We start from the raw sequence: 22,941 nt of genomic DNA on the forward strand, positions 1-22,941 counted from the left end.
CATGATGTCCCATCTCAATTCCAGTCAATTTGCATTGAAAAAGTCAAATGGCGCTCCTTCCCTTCCGAGCTCTGCCATGCACCCATACAGTGGTTTACCCCCACATGTGGGGTATCGGCGTACTCAGGACAAATTGCACAACTTTTGGGGTCCAATTTCTCCTGTTACCCTTGGTAAAATAAAACAAATTGGAGCTGAAGTAAATTTTTTGTGAAAAAAAGTTAAATGTTCATTTTTTTAACATTCCAAAAATACCTGAAGGGTTAATAAACTTCTTGAATGTGGTTTTGAGCACCTTGAGGGGTGCAGTTTTTAGAATGGTGCCACAATTGGTTATTTTCTATCATATAGACCCCTAAAAATGACTTCAAATGTGATGTGGTCCCTAAAAAAAAATTGTGCTGTAAAAATGAGAATTTGCTGGTCAACTTTTAGGCTGTGTGCACACGTTGCTGTTTTTTCGCAGTTTTTTCATGGTTTCTCCAAATAAAAGCGCTATAAAACCGCAAAAAAAATGCATACAATAAGCATCCCATCATTTGGAATGAATTCCGCATGTTTTGTGCACATAATGCGTTTTTTCTGCGAAAAAAACGCATCGAGGAAAAACCGCAGCATGTTCATTAATTTTGCGTTTTTTTGCGGATTTCCTACTACAAAATGCATTGGGAAATGTCCGGAAAAAAACGCGGCAAAACTGCATGCAGATTTCTTGCGGATTTCTTCCAGAAAATGTCCGGTTTTTCTCAGGAATTTTCTGCGAGAAATCCTGAACGTGTGCACATAGCCTTAACCCTTATAACTCCCTAACAAAAAAAAATGTTGGTTCCAAAATTGTGCTGATGTATAGTAGATATGTGGGAAATGTTATTTATTTAGTATTTTTTGTGACATATTTCTGTGATTTAAGGACATAATAATTCAAAGTTGGAAACTTGCAAAATTTTCAAAATTTTTGCCAAATTTCCATTTTTTTCACAAATAAACGCAGGTAATATCAAAGAAATTTTACCACTATCATGTAGTACAATATGGCATGAGAAAACAATGTCAGAATCACCGGGGTCCATTGAAGCATTCCAGAGTTATAACCTCATAAAGGGATAGTGGTCAGAATTGTAAAAATTGGCCCGGTCATTAACGTGCAAACCACCCTTGGGGGTAAAGGGGTTAAAGAACAACAGAAACCGTAGCAGGGTTGAATAAAATAAACGTGGCCTTTCTGGCCTAATGTCAAAACAAAATAAAGATAACGTCCAATAGAGTCCATTTTCCTTCAGGATTCACCTGCAGGTAACACAAAATTCCTCAGCTCCTCCAGGAGCCACAACTGGAGTCTCTCCTCTAAAAACACACAACAGAAAAAAAAACAGTGGCTCAACAAGTAACTCCCCAGCCACTGCCTTTAGGTGGACATATGGTGTGTAGGCATCCCGCCCATCTCTGACCTACTCACCTAAAAAAAATAATCCCTTATCATTGCTGATTAACCCCTTGAGCACATAACATGCTGGACAGAAACTTATGGGTTTGTAGATCACGGAAGAAAGCAATCTTCGGACACATATCTCACATACAAGTCCAGTGACCTTGTCACAGTGGGTTAAGTCCTACTGACAGATTCCTTTTAAGTTACAATTATATAGCTAAATTAAAACATTGAATACTCCTGAATTATTCTTAGCTAACTAGGTAGTGTAAACTTACCACGCAGCAGCAGAAGCCCACCATCCAAGGTTTAGAAGATCTGCTATGGTAGGCTATAATGAAATGTCATAAACATATGTGTTACCAATAAAAGTAAACTATTTTATATTAAAATGCTAAGTAGTATTACCTACCACAAAAACGGAGCGAGGGGCAGCAGTTTTCGCTGGTTCTTCACCTGGATCACATACAGATTGGTAGTCATAAGACTTATTAAATGCAAATACAGAAATGTTGACCAGCTTTCTCATCAAACTTGGGTCAATTTCTCCAAAGAATCTGCCAATCTAAAAATAATAAATGTATTTTAAATATTACTTAACAATTTGAACTAAATTTACTTCTGCATGCACCTCAATTTTGACATACAGTACACAAAATTGGTCTACTGTTGTATACTCAGTTTGGTATTTCACATTTTGATTGTTTTAGCATATTCCAAGAGGGCTCCATGAAATCAATTTTATCTGTGTTGTTATGGGGTTTTTTTTTTCAATGTCATCGGTTTGATTATGTATTTTTTTTTAATCTTGGAAACACAGCAATAAATTCTATTGTTATACAAAGTGGATATATAAGTGTAAGGCTGTGGTCAGATGGCTGTATGTTCTCTCATTCGAGAAAATGGGGCATATTATGCTAATGACACCCAGTTCAAACTCTGTCAGAGTTTGATCCGAGTGTCATCTTATTGTGATCTGAGTCTCTTGCATGACAGAATTGCAGCACAGGTGCAAAGAAGTTGGAGAACTTAATTTCTACATTTTTTCCATTGTCTCTGTCAGCGTAAATCAGACTGTACTCAGATGACCCATAGACTTGTATGGGTGAGAATGGTCCAATAATTGAATGCACTTGCAGCATGCTGCAATGTTTCTTTCATGCCAAATCAGCTAGTCAACACTGTCTAAAGTGTTACATTAGACACAATGCTGTCCGGTAAAACATTGGATACCACTCGGCCATAGTAAACCCTCGTGTGAGCGAGCCCTAAGTGTCAGCAGTAGGGTTGAGCGAAACGGGTCGGCCATTTTCAGAAGTCGCCGACTTTTGGCAAAGTCGGGTTTCATGAAACCTGACCCGACCCCTGTGTGGGGTCGGCCATGAGGTCGGCGATCTTCTGAATCTGGTATCGGAATTCCGATACCAAGTTCCGATATGTTTGCAATATCGGAAATCAGTATCGGAATCCATATTTAAGTGTAAAATAAAGAATTAAAATAAAAAATATTGCTATACTTACCCTCTGACGCGCCCTGGTACTAACCGGCAGCCTTCCTTCCTTAGAATCAGCGCGTGAAGGACCTTAGATGACGTCGCGGCTTGTGATTGGTCGCGCGGCCGCCCATGTGACCGCTCACGCGACCAATCACAAGCCGCGACATCACCGAAGGTCCTTCAAGCGCTGATTCTTAGGAAGGAATATACTCACCCTCGGACGCGCCCTGCTTCTTTCCGGCAGCCTTCCTTCCTAAGAATCAGCGCTTGAAGGACCTTCGGTGATGTCGCGGCTTGTGATTGGTCGCGTGAGCGGTCACAGGGCGCGTCAGAGGGTAAGTATAGCAATATTTTTTATTTTAATTCTTTATTTTACACTTAAATATGGATCCCAGGGCCTGAAGGAGAGTTTCCTCTCCTTCAGACCCTGGGAACCATAGTATCCCATTGCACTGCATTGGGTTTCGTGTTTCGGCCGACCCCGACTTTTCTATAGGATCGGCCGATTTCACTTTTGAGAAAGTCGGGTTTCGTGAAACCCGACCCGATCCTATAAAAGTAAAAGTCGCTCAACCCTAGTCAGCAGTTCGTTTATTCTACTGCGTAAATGCTCACTTATATACCGTATTTTTCCATATCTATAACCAGTACTTGCACATTAAAAAATATGTACTTTAAATGCATATATACAAACGTGATGTAATTCCCTATTTACACTGACTTGGGATTGGATGACATCTCATCAGCAGAGATACATCAGCAAAAGCAGCTTTTAACCCCGTCATGACCAAACAATTTTCCTTTTTTTCCCTTCTTGTTTTTTCCTCCCCTTAATGAAAAAGCCATAACATGGTATGCACTGACTTTACCCAGCTCTCCCTGGCTCCCGAATTTCTCTGTATACTGCATTGATTTTCCATGGTATGCACTGACTTTACCCAGCTCTCCCTGGCTCCCGAATGTCTCTGTATACTGCATTGATTTTCCATGGTATGCACTGACTTTACCCAGCTCTCCCTGGCTCCCGAATGTCTCTGTATACTGCATTGATTTTCCATGGTATGCACTGACTTTACCCAGCTCTCCCTGGCTCCCGAATGTCTCTGTATACTGCATTGATTTTCCATGGTATGCACTGACTTTACCCAGCTCTCCCTGGCTCCCGAATGTCTCTGTATACTGCATTGATTTTCCATGGTATGCACTGACTTTACCCAGCTCTCCCTGGCTCCCGAATGTCTCTGTATACTGCATTGATTTTCCATGGTATGCACTGACTTTACCCAGCTCTCCCTGGCTCCCGAATGTCTCTGTATACTGCATTGATTTTCCATGATATGCACTGACTTTACCCAGCTCTCCCTGGCTCTCGAATGTCTCTGTATACTGCATTGATTTTCCATGGTATGCACTGACTTTTCCCAGCTCTCCCTGGCTCCCGAATGTCTCTGTATACTGCATTGATTTTCCATGGTATGCACTGACTTTACCCAGCTCTCCCTGGCTCCTGAATGTCTCTGTATACTGCATTGATTTTCCATGGTATGCACTGACTTTACCCAGCTCTCCCTGGCTCCCGAATGTCTCTGTATACTGCATTGATTTTCCATGGTATGCACTGACTTTACCCAGCTCTCCCTGGCTCCCGAATGTCTCTGTATACTGCATTGATTTTCCATGGTATGCACTGACTTTACCCAGCTCTCCCTGGCTTCTGAATGTCTCTATATATTGCACTGACTTTTCTATGCTTCCCCTGGATCTGAGTGTCTTGGTGCAGCACATATAATCCTTTTAGTATGCTTTCTTACCTATCAGCTTGTTTCCATGACCTGTTTTCATGTATCCCATTGTGTGATCCTGGCATCTCTTTGAGTGGTCAGTCTTACCCCTCCCTCACTTTATGACCTTTGCTTAACTCTCTACATCTGGTCTCCCATACCCAGCCACCTCCTCATTCACACCTGATTGCCCTTAACTGGGGATATATTCACATGCAGGAGTCTGCTACAGACTCAGTCTGCTGCAAATCATCTTTTAACTTCCATCTTTTCAATTACATCTTTTTAATTATGATTCTGAATTAGACTGAATTGGAATTGACTGGAAGGTAACAGACTACTAACCACTACAATGTTTAGGTTTCTTTTCTCTTTCACCTCCATACTACGTTCCTTCTTACAATCTCCTGCAATCCCTCCTCCTAGTAAGGAACTAGTCATTTCTTCCTCCATACTCCCCAGCCATCTCACCTTCTCCTCAGAACTGTTCCTCCACATACAATCCTTTTTATCCAGACACACACGGCCGCATCATGTCCTATCCTGCTCCCACCTTCTAATGCTCTGTCTGCTACTCCTCATTGCTGGTGACATATCCCCAAATCCCGGCCCTCCCCAATTCATCCCCACACTCGTTTCTAACCCCCTGCCACGATCCTCCGCACGTTTTCCCAACCACGACAACCTCATACCCATTCATCCAGCCCCCACTCCCCCGGTCCCCCTACCTGGAGCACTATGGAACGCACGCTCCATCTGCAACAAACTGCCATTTATCCATGACCTCTTCATCACCAACAAACTCTCCTTCCTCGGCCTCACCAAAACCTGGCTCACCCCCTCTGACTCGGCCTCTCCAGCTGCGCTCTCCTATGGCGGATTCCACCTCTCTCACACCCCTCGCCCCAGCAACAAACGTGGTGGAGGAGTTGGCTTGCTCCTTTCCGACACCTGCTCCTTCACTCCAATACCGCTACCACCCTTCGCTTCTCTTCCCTCGTTTGAGGTGCACTCTGTCCGCATCTATTCCCCCTCCAACCTCCAGCTGGCTGTCATCTACCGCCCCCCAGAACTAGCCATCTCCACCTTTCTCGACCACTTCACCACCTGGCTACTTCATTTCCTCTCTGTTGACATCCCCACTATCATCATGGGTGATTTCAATATCCCCATTGACACTTCCACCTCAGCTGCCTCTAAACTTCTATCACTGACTGTCTCCTTTGGCCTCACTCAATGGTCCTCTGAGGCCACTCACAAAGATGGCCACACGCTGGACCTCATCTTCACCCACCTCTGCTCCCTTACTAATCTCACTAACACACCCCTACCCCTGTCTGACCACAACCTACTGACATTCTCGTCCCTCTCCTCTCCTAGTGTGCAACCCCCACTCCACAAACTCACTCACCCTCGCAGAAATCTCAAACATCTCAACTTACAATCACTCTCTGAGTCCCTTCTCCCTCTCACTGACATAGCTTCCCTTCATGACACAGATGCTGCTGCCACTTTTTATAACACCACAATAACAGCAACACTCGATTCGGCCGCCCCACTCATGCATAGTAAAACACGTACAATTAACAAGCAGCCCTGGCTGACCAGCCTGACCAAAGAATTGAGACGGGCTTCCAGGATTGCTGAGCGGAGATGGAAGCGATCCCACTCTGCCGACCACTTCACTGCATACAAGCAGTCCCTCGCCAGCTTCAAGTCTGCGCTCACTGCCGCAAAACAAACTTACTTCTCATCCCTCATATCCTCCCTGTCCCACAACCCTAAACAGCTTTTCAACACTTTCAATTCTCTTCTCCGTCCCCCCACACCTCCTCCCTCCCCCCTCATTTCTGCTGATGACTTCGCCTCTTTCTTTAAACAGAAGATCGATACGATCAGAGAAAGCTTTGGCCCACAGCGCCCACTACCCCTCTTAGCTCCTCAACCCTGCTCCTCAAAAACAGCTTCTCCACCATGACAGAAGATCAGCTCTCCACCCTCCTGTCAAGATCACCTGCACGCTTGACCCGCTACCATCCCACCTCATCCCTAACCTTTCCACGGTCTTCATCCCAACCCTAACGCACCTCTTCAACCTCTCACTCACAACAGGTGTCTTTCCCTCATCCTTCAAGCATGCCAAGATCACACCCATCCTCAAAAAGCCCTCCCTTGACCCATCCTCTGTGTCTAGCTATCGCCCAATATCTCTTCTCCCTTATGCCTCCAAATTGCTGGAGCAACACGTCCATCTTGAACTGTCCTCCCACTTCTCCTCCTGCTCCCTCTTTGATCGGTTACAATCAGGCTTCCGTTCCCATCACTCAACTGAAACTGCCCTAACTAAAGTCACCAATGACCTACTAACTGCCAGGAGCAAGCAACACTACTCTGTCCTCCTTCTCCTGGACCTGTCTTCTGTCTTTGACACTGTAGACCACTCCCTTTTGCTACAAATCCTCTCATCCCTTGGCATCACAGACTTGGCCCTTTCCTGGATCTCATCATATCTGACAGACCGAACATTCAGTGTCTCTCTCCCCCACACCACCTCCTCACTTCGCCCCTTGTCAGTCGGTGTTCCTCAAGGCTCTGTTCTAGGACCCCTACTCTTCTCCATCTACACTTTCGGCCTGGGACAGCTCATAGAATCCCACGGTTTGCAGTACCATCTCTACGCTGATGACATGCAGATCTACCTCTCCGGACCTGACCTCTCCTCCTTGCTTACCAAAATCCCGCACTGTCTGTCTGCCATTTCAGCCTTCTTTTCTGCTCGCTTTCTACAACTGAACATGGACAAAACAGAATTCATCATCTTTCCCCCATCTCACTCTACCCCTCCACCAGACCTATCCATCAATGTCAATGGCTGCTCACTATCCCCAGTCCCACACGCCCGGTGCCTCGGGGTGATCCTCGACTCTGCCCTCTCTTTCAAGCCACATATCCAAGCCCTTGCCTCCTCCTGTCGTCTCAAACTCAAAAATATTTCCCGGATCCGTGCTTTCCTTGACCGCAACACTGCAAAAACGCTAGTGCATGCCCTTATCATCTCCCGCCTCGACTACTGCAACCTCCTACTCTCTGGACTCCCCTCTAGCACTCTGGCACCACTCCAATCCATCCTACACTCTGCTGCCCGACTAATCTACCTGTCCCCCCGCTATTCCCCAGCCTCTCCCCTGTGTCAAGCCCTTCACTGGCTTCCTATCGCCCAGAGACTCCAGTTCAAAACCCTCACACTGACATACAAAGCCATCCACAACCTGTCTCCTCCATACATCTGTGACATGGTCTCCCGGTACCTACCTACACGCAACCTCCGATCCTCCCAAGACCTCCTTCTCTACTCCCCTCTCATCTCTTCTTCCCATAACCGCATCCAAGACTTCTCCCGTGCTTCCCCCATACTCTGGAACTCTCTACCCCAACACATCAGACTCGCGCCTACCATAGAAACCTTCAAAAAGAACCTGAAGATTCATCTCTTCCGACAAGCCAACAGCCTGCAGTGATCCTCAACCTACTGAACAGCCGCACAGCCAGCTCTTCCCTCTCCTAGTGTATCCTCACCCACCCCTGCAGACTGTGAGTCCTCGCGGGCAGGGTCCTCCCTCCTTATGTACTCGTGTGCCTTGTTATCTGCTCATGTTTAATGTATTTGTCTATATTTGCCCCGTATTCACATGTAAAGCGCCATGGAATAAATGGCGCTATAAAAATGTATAATAATAATAATATTTTTATTTTTCTGTCCACAGTTTCACAGAGCGGACTTTTCTCAACACGGTGATACCAAATATGTGTATTTTTATTTTTCTTTCATTGTTTTTGTTTTAATGGGGCAAAGGGGGGGGGGGAGGCGGGTACTTGATCATTTGTATTTTTTTATTTTTTTCAGACTTTAAAACTATTTTTTCTCACTTCTTACTGTATTTGTTAGACCTCTTGGAGGACTTGAAGCTGTGATCATCCTATTGTTTGTATTATAAATAGTAGTGCATTGGCATTGCTATGTAATATATAACTAACATCACAATCTATGAACACCAGCAGACTTCTGGTTGTCACGGTAACCAATCGGCGCCCCACGATTACATCACAGGTGCGCCATTGGGTGAATGTTATATGCCACTGTCAGAGATTAACATGTTAACAGTCGCAAGCGGAGCTCTGCTCCACCCACGGCTGTTAGAGGCACATGATGGCTGAATGTATCAGCCATCATCTGCCAGGAAATATGTGGGCTCGGCATGCAAGCCTGCATCAAAGGCAGAGACACGACATATGACATGTAAGAAAACTTGGCACTCAGAGTCGATGACATTAAATAATTATATAATATGCAATCCAAAAATAAAGGTTCACAAACATTTTGGTCAGCTAGGAAGTGATGAACGTGGTGTCCATCACTGGTTCAAAAAGACCGTGCTTCCTACCCGACTCAGGGGAACAAACACAATCTGATATCTTTTCAATTCAACAATATGTACACTGAGGAAGGTCTAATGTGGACTGAAATGTTTGTGAACATTTATTGCTGGATTACACATGAAATCATTTATTTCATTTCATCTACTCTGAGTGCCACGTTTTCTTAAGTTTCATTGAAGGGGATTGGATCCTACTTGAGCACTATTATACAGTAGTGCCATGGTTATCTCTATATGATATGATGTAATCTTTTAGACTGGCAACTTTTGGCACATGTGCAGAGAGCGGCACATGCTCCGGGTTTTGATGGTTCCTTGTGATGATACCTTCTGAAGGGATATCAATCAAGTCTGAATGGTCATTAGGAAAAATCCATTGTGACTGTTGATTTTAGCAGTTCCGCTGCATCACTCAAAAAAACTTTTGAATGCCAGATGAACTGCATTTAAACTACATATTTTTAATAATCCAGGCCACTATAGGATTGATGGCCTTTTTCTATTGACAGGTTTCTTTTCAAGTTCCATTACATATATTTTTATAGGATTTAAAAACATGCAATTAACTTTTTAGAAGCGTTTTTGTCACTGAATGATTGTATATCTTCATCACAGAGGTATCTGCTATCATGTACAGAGCTGCTATTTCTTTGGTGGACCAAGGTATGTACAGGGCCACTAATATTGGCTGCTCCTACTTCAGTGGACCTGGGTCGTATATGCTTATAATGTACATGTAGACTGCATTGTTCCTGCAATGAATGCGGCAAGAAATAAAAATGATTAGTTGCACCTTCCTTTTTCTAAATCCACATGATAAGTTAATCTATTATCAGAAACACAACACTTCCTGTTGATATTGTCTTCTTAGTGGTTTTTTTACTGTTAGCCTTTAATTCACCAGATCCAAAATGAGTGCAAAAAAATAAAACATAAAGCCATTTTTTTTTCATAAAATTGCAATAAAGTACTTTTTGCAAAGAATTTTACAGCACTATCTCCAAGAACAAGTATTGTTTAACTTATCTTATTAAATATTAATGCTGCCAAAATTATTTTCATAAGTCTAGTTTAAGAATGTCATGTTCAGGAAAATAACTTTGCTTAAAAAGGCTTATTACTGTACAATGCAAGCAGGTTTAATTTGGTCATTGCAAGTCGAAAGATTATACTACATATTGATTTCCGATTTCGTATGCCAAGTTTATACAGCAGCTTAGCATCTGTAATCCATTTTCCTAAATTTTATGTGTAAAATAATACTTTGACATCTAAGGTGTTTTGGGGTTTAGGAATATTAATAGGAACATTTAAATACCCAATCAATAAATACTTCACTTATAGTTATCCTCAAAAATATTCTGAGGAAACTAAAGAGGCTTTTTTTTGGCTCAAATCGGTATACTTTGGTGCAGAGAGAAATCAATGTGAGGCAGGGTTTGCGAACTTAACATTCTATTTTTTTCTGGATGGCTTTTCAAATCATGGACAGATATTTTTACAGACACACTGGAAAACCATAATAAATCATTACTAGTGATGAGCAAGTATACTCGTTGCTCGGGTTTTCCCGAGCATGCTCGGGTAGTCTCCGAGTATTTGTGAGTGCTTGGAGATTTAGTTTGTCGACGCAGCTGCTTGATTTACAGCTACTAGCCAGAGTACATGTGGGGGTTTCCTGGTTGCTAGGGAATTCCCACATGTATTCAAGCTGTCTTACAGCCGCAAATCATGCAGCTGCGTCAACAAAAACGAAATCTCCACAAATACTCAGAGACCACCCGAGCATGCTTGGGAAAACCCGAGCAGCAAGTATACTCGCTCATCACTAATCATTACGATTATATGTGATACATGTCTACAGACCATAATTCTGATATGAAGACATCAGCTGTATTCACTGTAAAATGAGGATAATAACAATCAAAATAATATGCATATGTTTTTTCAGCTTCAAAAAACCACGGAAGCCTTAAATTTGATTTTCCGGACAAGGCAAAAAAGTGCCCTATTTTTAAGGACTGTCCTGGACTTTCTGGACATTGTGCAGATCTTATGCCAGACCACGAGTAAGAACTAGGTACCTAGTTATTATTATTATTATTATTATTTATTGTTATAGTGCCATTTATTCCATTGCGCTTTACATGTGAGGAGGGGTATACATAATAAAAACAAGTACAATAATCTTAAACAATACAAGTCATAACTGGTACATGAGGAATAAGGACCCTGTCCGCGAAGGCTCACAATCTACAAGGGATGGGTGAGAATACAGTAGGCGAGGACACAGCTGGTCATGCAGCGGTTTGGTCGATCGGTGGTTACTGCAGGTTGTAGGCTTGTCTGAAGAGGTGGGTCTTCAGGTTCTTTTTGAAGGTTTCGATGGTAGGCGAGAGTCTGATGTGTTGTGGTAGAGGGTTCCAGAGTAGGGGTGATACGCGAGAGAAATCTTGTATACGATTGTGAGAAGAGGAGATAAGAGGGGAGTAGAGATGGAGATCTTGTGAGGATCGGAGGTTGCGGGTAGGTAAGTACCGGGAGACGAGGTCACAGATGTATGGAGGACACAGGTTGTGGATGGCTTTGTACGTCATGGTAAGGGTTTTGTAGTGGAGTCTCTGGGCAATGGGGAGCCAGTGAAGGGATTGACAGAGGGGAGAGGCCGGGGAATAGCGGGGGGACAGGTGGATTAGTCGGGCAGCAGAGTTTAGAATAGATTGGAGGGGTGCGAGAGTGTTAGAGGGGAGGCCACAGAGCAGGAGGTTGCAGTAGTCAAGGCGAGAGATGATGAGGGCATGGACTAGGGTTTTTGCAGATTCATGGTTGAGGAATGAACGGATTCGTGAAATATTTTTGAGTAGGTAGAAACGCATTGGAAATACTGGAGTAACTAGGTATAGTTCCCAGAGACTGTCACAATTTTTACTTTTGTACTAATGAATCTATAATAAAAATGTTTGTTTCACACTCTCCCAGACCTGTTTCTGGATACTCACCTCTATTCCTCTATTCTTTCATCCTGCTGCCTATACAGCTGAATCCTTGCACTGCCATAGGGCTTCTTTGGTGAGCTGGAAATCGCTTTTTTTTCTAGAAATAAATTACACTATAGTGAAATGAAAATCCATACCTGAGTATTGTAACTTCTTTGATTTGACATTAGTAGGAAGCCACCATCATCAAGAATTAGGCAGTCCAATTGCTGTAAAATATTAAGCACATTTCATAAGTTTACTTTTCTTCCTATTCATTGTAACATCATAGCTTTGATTTCTTCTAAAACTGTTCATCATTCATATTTTTTATAATAAGTGTGAAATGTCTTGCAATGTTATCTTTCTTTCATCAAACACATCTTGCAGAGCAGAAGTTTGGTGGTCTTCCAAAGACCAGAATATTCCACATGTGGCACAAGGGGGATGTGGCTGCAGTTTCTTTGTATGCTCTTTTTAAGCTCAAAAGCTCTAGTGCCTTCATGATAATGATTGATATTTATTTTTTTGTTCCAAATTCATGGCCTTTTCATGCAAGGTCATGCTACTACTCCACTTCAACCTAGCGTGAGCAATAGTGTAAATTATTCACCTGCTGTTGGTGCTGTGTGGTGACCATTGCTGCTATGGTTTTTTGCTTGGGGGTGCTATGGCCTGGAGTCATGAGGACTCAGCCTCGTTGCATGGGTGCTTGAGGCACCAGGCCAACTGCTCTGCTGGTGCCTTGTTCCTATGATGGTAGTTTGTGCACGGCATCACACCTTTCAGTTTAGGGACTCATTGAGAGGTTCGCCGTGAAGTAGCAGTGGGCTTCGTACAGTGTGATCAGAATGTTAAACTAAGAACCTTGTGTTTAGTTTTGTAAATTTTTGCCTACCAGCATTAGATTATTGTATGGTTTTTGTATATGTGGTCCATGTAATTTTTTCTATAGTTCTCACTATAGTGTAAATTAGCTGTGAGGGAATGTGTAAGCTCTACTTTACAGTAGTGATTGAAACTCAGTCATCAATTATCCCATAACTGGTATTTGGTGAACTGAAGTACATTCATATGAAAATACAGTTTTCAAATCTCAATGTTGAAGTCAATAGGAGAACATCAAAATCTACTGGTCCCAAGTCTGATATGTTCTGGTGAATTGCAACCTACAGATGTAGTATTTCTTTAACCAATGGAGTGTGCTTCTACGCAGTTTATGCTAGCTGACACTTTATTTGTATGAATTCAAGCACTATTTATGCATAGAGAGCCACAATGCATAGGTAATACACCACTTATACATATAGAAAAACTACGGAGTATCAAAAGACCCAAAAAGCGTAATAAGCTAAAAGGCGTAACACATTTTATTAGTTATATTCATATCATAAAAATAACAGACATAGCATACAAGGGACACGTATAGTTCATGTACGGCAGACAACAGACACTGCAAGTAACACCTAGGGCATAGAGAGGACAAGAGCCAATGGCTGTTAGGAGCATATCAGTCCATCATAAATATGATAGTAAAGTGCATAGTGCTTTTTAGGGGACGTGCATGTACCCAATACCGCCATATACAGTGGGGCAAAAAAGTATTTAGTCAGTCAGCAATAGTGCAAGTTCCACCACTTAAAAAGATGAGAGGCGTCTGTAATTTACATCATAGGTAGACCTCAACTATGGGAGACAAATTGAGAAAAAAAAATCCAGAAAATCACATTGTCTGTTTTTTTAACATTTTATTTGCATATTATGGTGGAAAATAAGTATTTGGTCAGAAACAAAATTTCATCTCAATACTATGTAATATATCCTTTGTTGGCAATGACAGAGGTCAAACGTTTTCTGTAAGTCTTCACAAGGTTGCCACACACTGTTGTTGGTATGTTGGCCTATTCCTCCATGCAGATCTCCTCTAGAGCAGTGATGTTTTTGGCTTTTCGCTTGGCAACACGGACTTTCAACTCCCTCCAAAGGTTTTCTATAGGGTTGAGATCTGGAGACTGGCTAGGCCTCTCCAGGACCTTGAAATGTTTCTTACGAAGCCACTCCTTCGTTGCCCTGGCGGTGTGCTTTGGATCATTGTCATGTTGAAAGACCCAGCCACGTTTCATCTTCAATGCCCTTGCTGATGGAAGGAGGTTTGCACTCAAAATCTCACGATACATGGCCCCATTCATTCTTTCATGTACCCGGATCAGTCGTCCTGGCCCCTTTGCAGAGAAACAGCCCCAAAGTATGATGTTTCCACCACCATGCTTTACAGTAGGTATGGTGTTTGATAGATGCAACTCAGTATTCTTTTTCCTCCAAACACGACAAGTTGTGTTTCTACCAAACAGTTCCAGTTTGGTTTCATCAGACCATAGGGCATTCTCCCAAAACTCCTCTGGATCATCCAAATGCTCTCTAGCAAACTTCAGACGGGCCCGGACATGTACTGGCTTAAGCAGTGGGACACGTCTGGCACTGCAGGATCTGAGTCCATGGTGGCATAGTGTGTTACTTATGGTAGGCCTTGTTACATTGGTCCCAGCTCTCTGCAGTTCATTCACTAGGTCCCCCCGCGTGGTTCTGGGATTTTTGCTCCCCGTTCTTGTGATCATTCTGACCCCACGGGGTGGGATTTTGCGTGGAGCCCCAAATCGAGGGAGATTATCAGTGGTCTTGTATGTCTTCCATTTTCTAATTATTGCTCACACTGTTGATTTCTTCACTCCAAGCTGGTTGGCTATTGCAGATTCAGTCTTCCCAGCCTGGTGCAGGGCTACAATTTTGTTTCTGGTGTCCTTTGACAGCTCTTTGGTCTTCACCATAGTGGAGTTTGGAGTCAGACTGTTTGAGGGTGTGCACAGGTGTCTTTTTATACTGATAACAAGTTTAAACAGGTGCCATTACTACAGGTAATGAGTGGAGGAAAGAGGAGACTCTTAAAGAAGAAGTTACAGGTCTGTGAGAGCCAGAAATCTTGATTGTTTGTTTCTGACCAAATACTTATTTTCCACCATAAAATGCAAAAAAAAATGATAAAAAAACAGACAATGTGATTTTCTGGATTTTTTTTCTCAGTTTGTCTCCCATAGTTGAGGTCTACCTATGATGTAAATTACAAACGCCTCTCATCTTTCTAAGTGGTGGAACTTGCACTATTGCTGACTGACTAAATACTTTTTTGCCCCACTGTATGTTATTGCTAATCAGACCTAAAATAGGTGGAAATAATAATAAAGCTCTGCCAATCTTACCCAAAAACCATTGGTGACAGTGTATGTCCGGCGGCCCCGGACATACACTGGCCGCCGGACATACAGATTGCAGATTGCACATTTTCTGTTAGTACAATAAACCTCATTTCAAAGCAGAAACATTACTGTGTCCAACAGTTATTAGATATATGAAACTGAAATAGCTGTTGCAAAAAAAAACTATTTTTATAAAACATTAAGCTTAAGATTAAAGGGAACCTGTCACCTGAATTTGGCGGGACCGGTTTTCGGTCATATGGGTGGAGTTTTCAGGTGTTTAATTCACCCTTTCCTTACCCGCTGGCTGCATGCTGGCCGCAATATTGGATTGAAGTTCATTCTCTGTCCTCAGTAGTACACGCCTGCGCAAGGCAATCATGCCATGGGCTATCATGGCAACCCATCGACACCCTAAAATTGGGCCTTGTGGCAAGTGGAATGAAACTGCCTGGGCTGTGTGCATTAAATGCCACTGTCAGAGATTGACAGTGGCATTTATGGAGTTAACAGCAGTAAGCGGAGCTCAGCTCCACTTGCTGCAATCAAAGGCAGATGATGGTTCAATAACACAGCCATCATCTGCTGTGCTGGGGATAATTCAGGCTCAGCTTCTGAGCCTGCTTCAAAGATAGGGATCCGATATATGACATAACAGTGTATCATATGTCAGGAAAAGGTTAAAAGGTTACTTTTTACCTTATATCATCATGACTTTAGTTAAATAGATGACATTCTCAAGACTGGTTCCCTTAAACTACATGTAACTAGATATCTGGAAGATATAGAAACTAAATAGCAGATAATTATTGGATATACCCCTGCAGTTACTGTATACTGTTGCTTCATTTCTTCAAAATAATACAGGCTATCATTTTATATGTACTGACAAAAATAACTTGACATTTCATTTAGTTGTGAACTCTTTTCGTAAAACCTTAAAATTAAACTATAACTGCCACATTTTCCGAAAAAAACTATATATCGTATTTTCATTTAAAATGATCACTGATCACGAACCCCCCATCATCTGGGAAAACACAGCTGTAGCTCCAGATTCCTATTTTATACAAAATTGAGAACTCTTACCGAGCTGTCCAGTTTACAGTTACAGACTTCATCCATCTTGCACTAGAAAGGGGAAATGGAAAATTGTATTCATTAAAAAGACACAAAGGAATATCATTTAGCTCTGGGAGTATCCTAAAGACAACAGTAACATTGTTCCAAAGAAAGACAGAACATCACAAAATCGCATTGTTAACAGGATTCAAGCTAATAAAATAGACTTTTGCTATTTAAATTTACGCTATGTCAGTAGGCTATGTAAATAGTCATTTCTGGTGATTATTCCAATAACAATAAAGAAAATCATGTTATGCTCATGTCCCATATTTGTTATGCCCAGTATACTTTATTAAAGTAGAGAATGGCACTGATTAAGATGTTAAATGTCACAGCAAGACAATCTCACTTTATTGCGTTGCTCATTAGATCAGTATTCAACTTATGTGGTTGCACTTCCTGTGTCATTGGACTGAACCAGAGCTAACCCACTTGTACAACATTCCTTCTATAATTAGATTATAATAGTTGTAACTCCTTATAGAAAAAAATTACTCGTTTTACATTTCTCCAACAATCACTTAGTGTGCAATGCCCTGTGTACCAGATCCTAACTGAGAATTCACTGCTGATGAATTCCTAGCAATCATCCCATAAAAATATAGTAGTGAATCAATGAGTTAACAGTAGAGTTGAGCAAATGTTTTTTTGTATTGAGCTGAGTTCTCCTTGAATTGAATAAAAAAGAATTGCATCTAGAATACTGATTTTTTTGCACTTGCAATCTACGTGAATTCAGCACAATGGAGGCTAGCTACAGCAGGCATTTTGCTGCACCATGGAGGGCCATGTAAATGGTAAAACAATAATAAAATCACCCCATCACTCATATGTGTTGCCCCTGTAGCCTGCTGACCGGTCCTCAGTGCCTCTTCTTTTCATCTTTCTTATCATGTGTAACCTTTTCAGACACTTCATTCAAGTCCTGGCTTCCATCACTAACAACACAAGGCCTCTGATATCACTGCACACCATGCAGTCGTGCCACACATCAGCGCAATGATGTCACAGACCTAGTTGGATCCATGGCATTGAGTGAAGCGGCCAAAGAGGATGGACGTGAAAGGGGAAGGAAAAAAAAAAAAAGCTGAGGACTGGACTGTGGGGACTGCGGGTCAGGTGATCGATGAGATACAAAGTCATTTTTGGTATCCTGCTTTTATTTTACTCTGGGCTCTAGTAAAAGCACAAAGCATTATAAAGAACTTTCAATTCGCATAGCATAATTTTGCGGAACATTGAATCTCACAATGAAATCTGTGTGGTTAGGAAAATTGAAACCTTTGCAGATGTCATCTTCTCCAGAAAAAAAAAAAAAAAAATATATATATACAGTATATATATATATATATATATATATATATATATATATATATATATACACACACACATATATATCTATAATATAACGCTGGGAGCATCACTCTGTCCGAAGCCTTTATAGACTGTGCAGGCTCCTAGCGTTACATTATAGCCAGTGTCAGGAAAAAAAAATGGCGCCGGAAAGCGCGGACTGCCGGGAGCAGGGGGATATTTATGATCCGTAACCCAGACGTGGGGACACCGTGGACATGATTGCGCCCTGATGATGCTGTGGCAGTTCATGCCACAGCAATTTGTTACTTACGCCACCTGATTCCGTCCGCCGCCATTTTCTAGGTCCTCCTGCTGCCGGGATCGGCACCTGCGCAGTCCGCGCTTTCCGCTGCCATTTTCTTGAAGACACACTGCAGTATGTCTTCAAGAAAATGGCGCCGGAAAGCGCAGACTGTGCAGGCGCCGATCCCGGCAGCAGGAGGACCTAGAAAATGGCGGCGGAAAGGAATCAGGTGGAGCAAGTAACAAGTTGCTGTGGCATGAAGCTGTGGCACTTCATGCCACAGCAATTTGTTACTTACGCCACCTGATTCCTTTCCGCCGCCATTTTCTTAGTCCTGCTGCCAGAATCGGCGCAGTCCGTGCTTTCTGGCGCCATTTTCTTGAAGACACACTGCAGTGGCGGCGGAAAGGAATCAGGTAGCGTGTGCACAGGATCCGCACATGACAGAACGGGGGTGCAGGATGGAGCAGCACATGACAGGATGGGGCGCAGGATGGAGCAGCTCATGACAGGATGGGCGCAGGATGGAGCAGCTCATGACATGATGGGGACGCAGGATGGAGCAGCACATGACAGGATGGGGACGCAGGATGGAGCAGCACATGACAGGATGGGGATGCAGGATGGAGCAGCACATCACAGGATGGGGACGCAGGATGGAGCAGCACATACCAGGATGGAGACCAGATACCAATATAAATGTTCACCACCCGGGCGTAGAACGGGTTCAATAGCTAGTATATATATATATTGAGGGATCGGCTCTGCAGTAGGCGCTGGATCACACACAAGACTTAGTTCGCTCTTTCCAACAAACGTGCGGTTTATTAAAAGAACTTCATAAACCGTCAGGGTTACAAAGTAAAACAATCTCTTCCAGGTTAACAAGGTATCACAGAACAAAGTAGGAGATAACAAGTCCATATAACACATGGGCTCAGCTGTTTAAATGCGTGTCTTTTCCTCTCAGACTCCAGCAGGGTCTGAGCAGCACATGCAAAGCCTCCACACCTTGCAAAACACACAGACCAAGTGAGACAGTCCCAACCCCAGCTGCCTTAAATCAGGCAATCTGAGACCTGGATTGGAGGTAAATGAGCAGCCGATCCCACCCAGCTCTTTCAGCTGCTCGAAAAATCAGGACCCATCACCGAGGTTTGGCACCTGGGGGACACAGAAAAGTGCAAATAAAATTGTACAGTGCCGCCACAATAATTTTTTACGGAAGGTCTCCATCAGTAGATCCTTTAATTCTCTGTGATGTACATCTGTGGGATTCGTTTCAAGTCTCTTACATGTCCGTCTGCAAAGGGGAGTAACATAGGGATCTGTACTGCGGTACATCCATAACCACTATGTCTGAGGGTTTAATGACCCTGTTACGGTCTTTTTCCAGTTCACACAGGCCCTCTATCTCTGTTTTGGTTAGATTATTGACACTTCTCTTTTTTTCTTTTGTTCAAGTTCCATTATATCCCTAGACACAAGGTTTAGAAACACATCAACCGTACTTAGATCACTTGTGACAGGTGGCATACATTTGTTCTTATTCTTTAAGTCTGTGAATGGTCCCTCTCCTAGATCATTAGTGTCAGGATCCACTGAGGTATAGGAAAAAGTTTGGATTTTAAGATAAACCTGTATTTGTCCATAAAGGACCAAAAAACAAGCTTAGAGATAACTTGTAGAAATACTACAATAAGTGATGCAGATGATCACACATATAATAGGCTCCTAAAAGGAAGATGATATTATTATACCGACTAGTGAGCCATACACTCATCACAATACATGATATGCAGCATGAATGCAGTAGATTCCGTATACTGGATATGACGCAAGTGGTCCAGCATGCACCACGTGAGTTCCAACAACCGAAAGTGATGTGAGCGTCTCATGAGAGAGTGTGTGTGTTCCCACAACCGGAAGTGATGTGAGGGTCTCATGAGAGGGTGTATACATTCCAACAACCTGAAGTGTCACGCCCAGTGTCCGGAAACATGCGGTTTTGAATATCCCCAATCAACATATATAAGGCAAGTAAATGAAGGAGAACTATAGCAATGCTCATGCTTTACAGGATAGATGTCACGATTCCCCTGATGATTCTATATATGATGAAATGCGTTGGAAGACACTATATATGAAAAGGGCCACATGGCAAGGATATATGAATTATCTACTGCCGTAGATGGAACTCTGTGAACTCAGCTGCCAGAACCGGTGAACATATCCGATGATACAGAAGCGTATAACCTGAATAATGATGCATAAAACCCAATATAGTGACAAATAAAATGTATGCCTATGAATGAATCTCTATAGAAGAGAGGCATAGATGTATTCACGTGGTCATTTGGTTTAAATGAAATGCTAGAGGAATTGGACTTATGTTTTCCTTTCCTTGACTATTTTGGGCTTGCTAATTTTTGTACCGCCATATGTTTGGATGTAACAACAGTACATATATGATGGTTATTTAACCACCAGGGAAGAATGATAAGAAGTGCTTCCTTGGGTATGTTTTTTTGCTGTTGCTCAGTGTACTGCCATATTATGACAAACTAATAAGAGATATAATGGCTACATGATGACGGGGGCAAGTGGTAATAAGTACCTTCATACAACAAGGTTTATATGTGTATTAATAACAACCATATAAATAGGACATCACATATATGTTATGAGTCCAATAATTAAAAGAGATAGGCTACCCACCAGAGAGATGGGAACCACTCATCACATGTAAAAATTGGGGAATATTGAAGTATAAGGGCAAAAAGATCGCACGTGAGAGTACAAGTAATGTGGTAATGCCCCTACATAATGGTACTTGTGGCGGTACTGTACAATTTTCTTTGCAATTTTCTTTGCACTAGCACTTTTTTTTGCACATTTTTTGCACTTTAGAAGGAAATTTTAAAGAGGTAATAAAGAGCATGAGATCAAGTAAAAGTATACATTAGAACTTTATAAAGGTCAGGAGTTCCCCTATAATAACACACTATTATCTGCAGATAAGTTATCTCCATTGCAATGGAGAGACATAATAACTTTTGTTCATAAAACTACACCTTTGAAAGCAACAAACAACAATATTGAAGCATGGCTATGGCGTATGAAGTGGAAGAAAGCAAAGTTACTTGTTAATGCTAAAACTGGAGTAATTGACCTAGACAATTGGGACTGTGATACAAGGTGATAACTTTCAGAGAGATTGTCTTCTTTGTTACTGCCTTAATGAGGTTTTAGATCAGAACCTGAATTAGCATTTGGAAGAGTATCTCTGCTTATAACACTAAAGCTTTTTACTACTGTGTATGAAGTAACACTGTTAGGGTTTGGCGGAACGCACCAAATATATATTTATAGAGTAATAGGTGCGTTCGCAACCCGGGTCCACCGTGCAGGAGTAAAACCCGCTGCTAGTAACTGACGGTACTATCTGGCGGTATAAGTGAACTCTGTTACTTCACAGAGTCACTTGAGACAAGAGAACTCTGTGCCCTGTTAACACAGGAACACAGCTACCAAATAGAGCGAACAGTGGTCATGCAGTCAGAATAGCAAACTCAAAACTCCTCACCGGAGGTGCCGGAATTCTAGGGGCTTATTTCAGCAGAACCCTGAAACCACATAAATATGACCACACTGGTGCAGAACACATAGCTTAGTTGATACTAGCGCTTGGCGGTGCTGCCATGCAAAACATTTATAGCTGCAGTAACTATAGGACCTTCCTAGAGGACCAATTGGAGCTGCTACAGTACCTAAGCCACTTCAGGACCTTCCTAGAGGACCAATGGGAGCTGCTGTAGTACCTGAGCATATGACCCCCGACATCCAATGAGAGGACTTACCCTGGGCATGATCAGAAGGGGAAAAGCAGGACTTAGTCCCAGAGACATCTGCTTGCCGCTGACCAGTACTAGCTACAATGGCTGAACCTGGAAAGGCAGCAGTAACCATCCGCACTGTATCAGGCTGAGCCAGAAAAATGGGAGACCGCAGAGGAGATAGTTCGAGATTCCCCCTGTACAGAGGCGGGAACTCAACCCCTAACGATCAATTGACAGCATTTGTTTTAAAAAAGTAGTTTTTCAATTATGTGTTTTAAATTTATAGTGATCATATTGCAGAAGGTTTGGTAGATTTATTGAAAGTTGATAGTACCACTTGCATATCCCACTCTATCCATAGTAAAAGAAGTAACTACTCTCGGAAGATTGTATGATTAGTAATCAACGTGAAACACCTTCTGGGGTTATTATTATTATTATTATTATTTATTGTTATAGCGCCATTTATTCCATGGAGCTTTACATGTAAGGAGGGTTATACATAATAAAAACAAGTACAATAATCTTAAACAATACAAGTCATAACTAGTACAGGAGGAGAGAAGACCCTGCCCGCGAAGGCTCACAATCTACAAGGGATGGGTGAGAATACAGTAGGTGAGTGTAGAGCTGGTCATGCAGCGGTTTGGTCGATCGGTGGTTACTGCAGGTTATAGGCTTGCCGGAAGAGGTAGATCTTCAGGTTATTTTTGAAGGTTTCAATGGTAGGTGAGAGTCTGATATGTTGAGGTAGAAGGTTCCAGAGTAGGGGTGATACGCTAGAGAAATCTTGTATACGATTGTGAGAAGAGGAGATAAGAGGGGAGTAGAGAAGGAGGTCTTGTGAGGATCGGAGGTTGTGTATAGGTAAGTACCGGGAGACGAGGTCACAGATGTATGGAGGAGACAGGTTGTGGATGGCTTTGTATGTCATGGTTAGGGTTTTGAACTGGAGTCTCTGGGCAATGGGGAGCCAGTGAAGGGATTTACAGAGGGGAGAAGCTAGGGA

The 22,941-nt window shown here is 42.5% G+C and overlaps 1 protein-coding gene across 4 annotated transcripts in view; it reads right to left on the reverse strand.

Annotated features, from left to right (window-relative positions):
- CACNA2D1 (calcium voltage-gated channel auxiliary subunit alpha2delta 1) overlaps positions 1 to 22,941 on the reverse strand; it is a 1,366,870-nt gene that overhangs the window by 40,339 nt on the left and 1,303,590 nt on the right. For all 4 annotated transcript variants that reach the window (XM_069765154.1, XM_069765155.1, XM_069765153.1 and 1 more), the window contains 4 exons: positions 16,458 to 16,499; positions 12,276 to 12,347; positions 1,842 to 1,994; positions 1,708 to 1,760 (listed from right to left, as the gene is read on the reverse strand). In XM_069765154.1, the coding sequence (XP_069621255.1) occupies positions 1,708 to 1,760; positions 1,842 to 1,994; positions 12,276 to 12,347; positions 16,458 to 16,499 (320 nt within the window). The remainder of the gene's footprint in view (positions 1 to 1,707; positions 1,761 to 1,841; positions 1,995 to 12,275; positions 12,348 to 16,457; positions 16,500 to 22,941) is intronic.

The sequence above is a fragment of the Ranitomeya imitator genome, chromosome 4 (genome assembly GCF_032444005.1).
Source record: "Ranitomeya imitator isolate aRanImi1 chromosome 4, aRanImi1.pri, whole genome shotgun sequence".
Taxonomy (NCBI): Eukaryota; Metazoa; Chordata; class Amphibia; order Anura; family Dendrobatidae; genus Ranitomeya; species Ranitomeya imitator.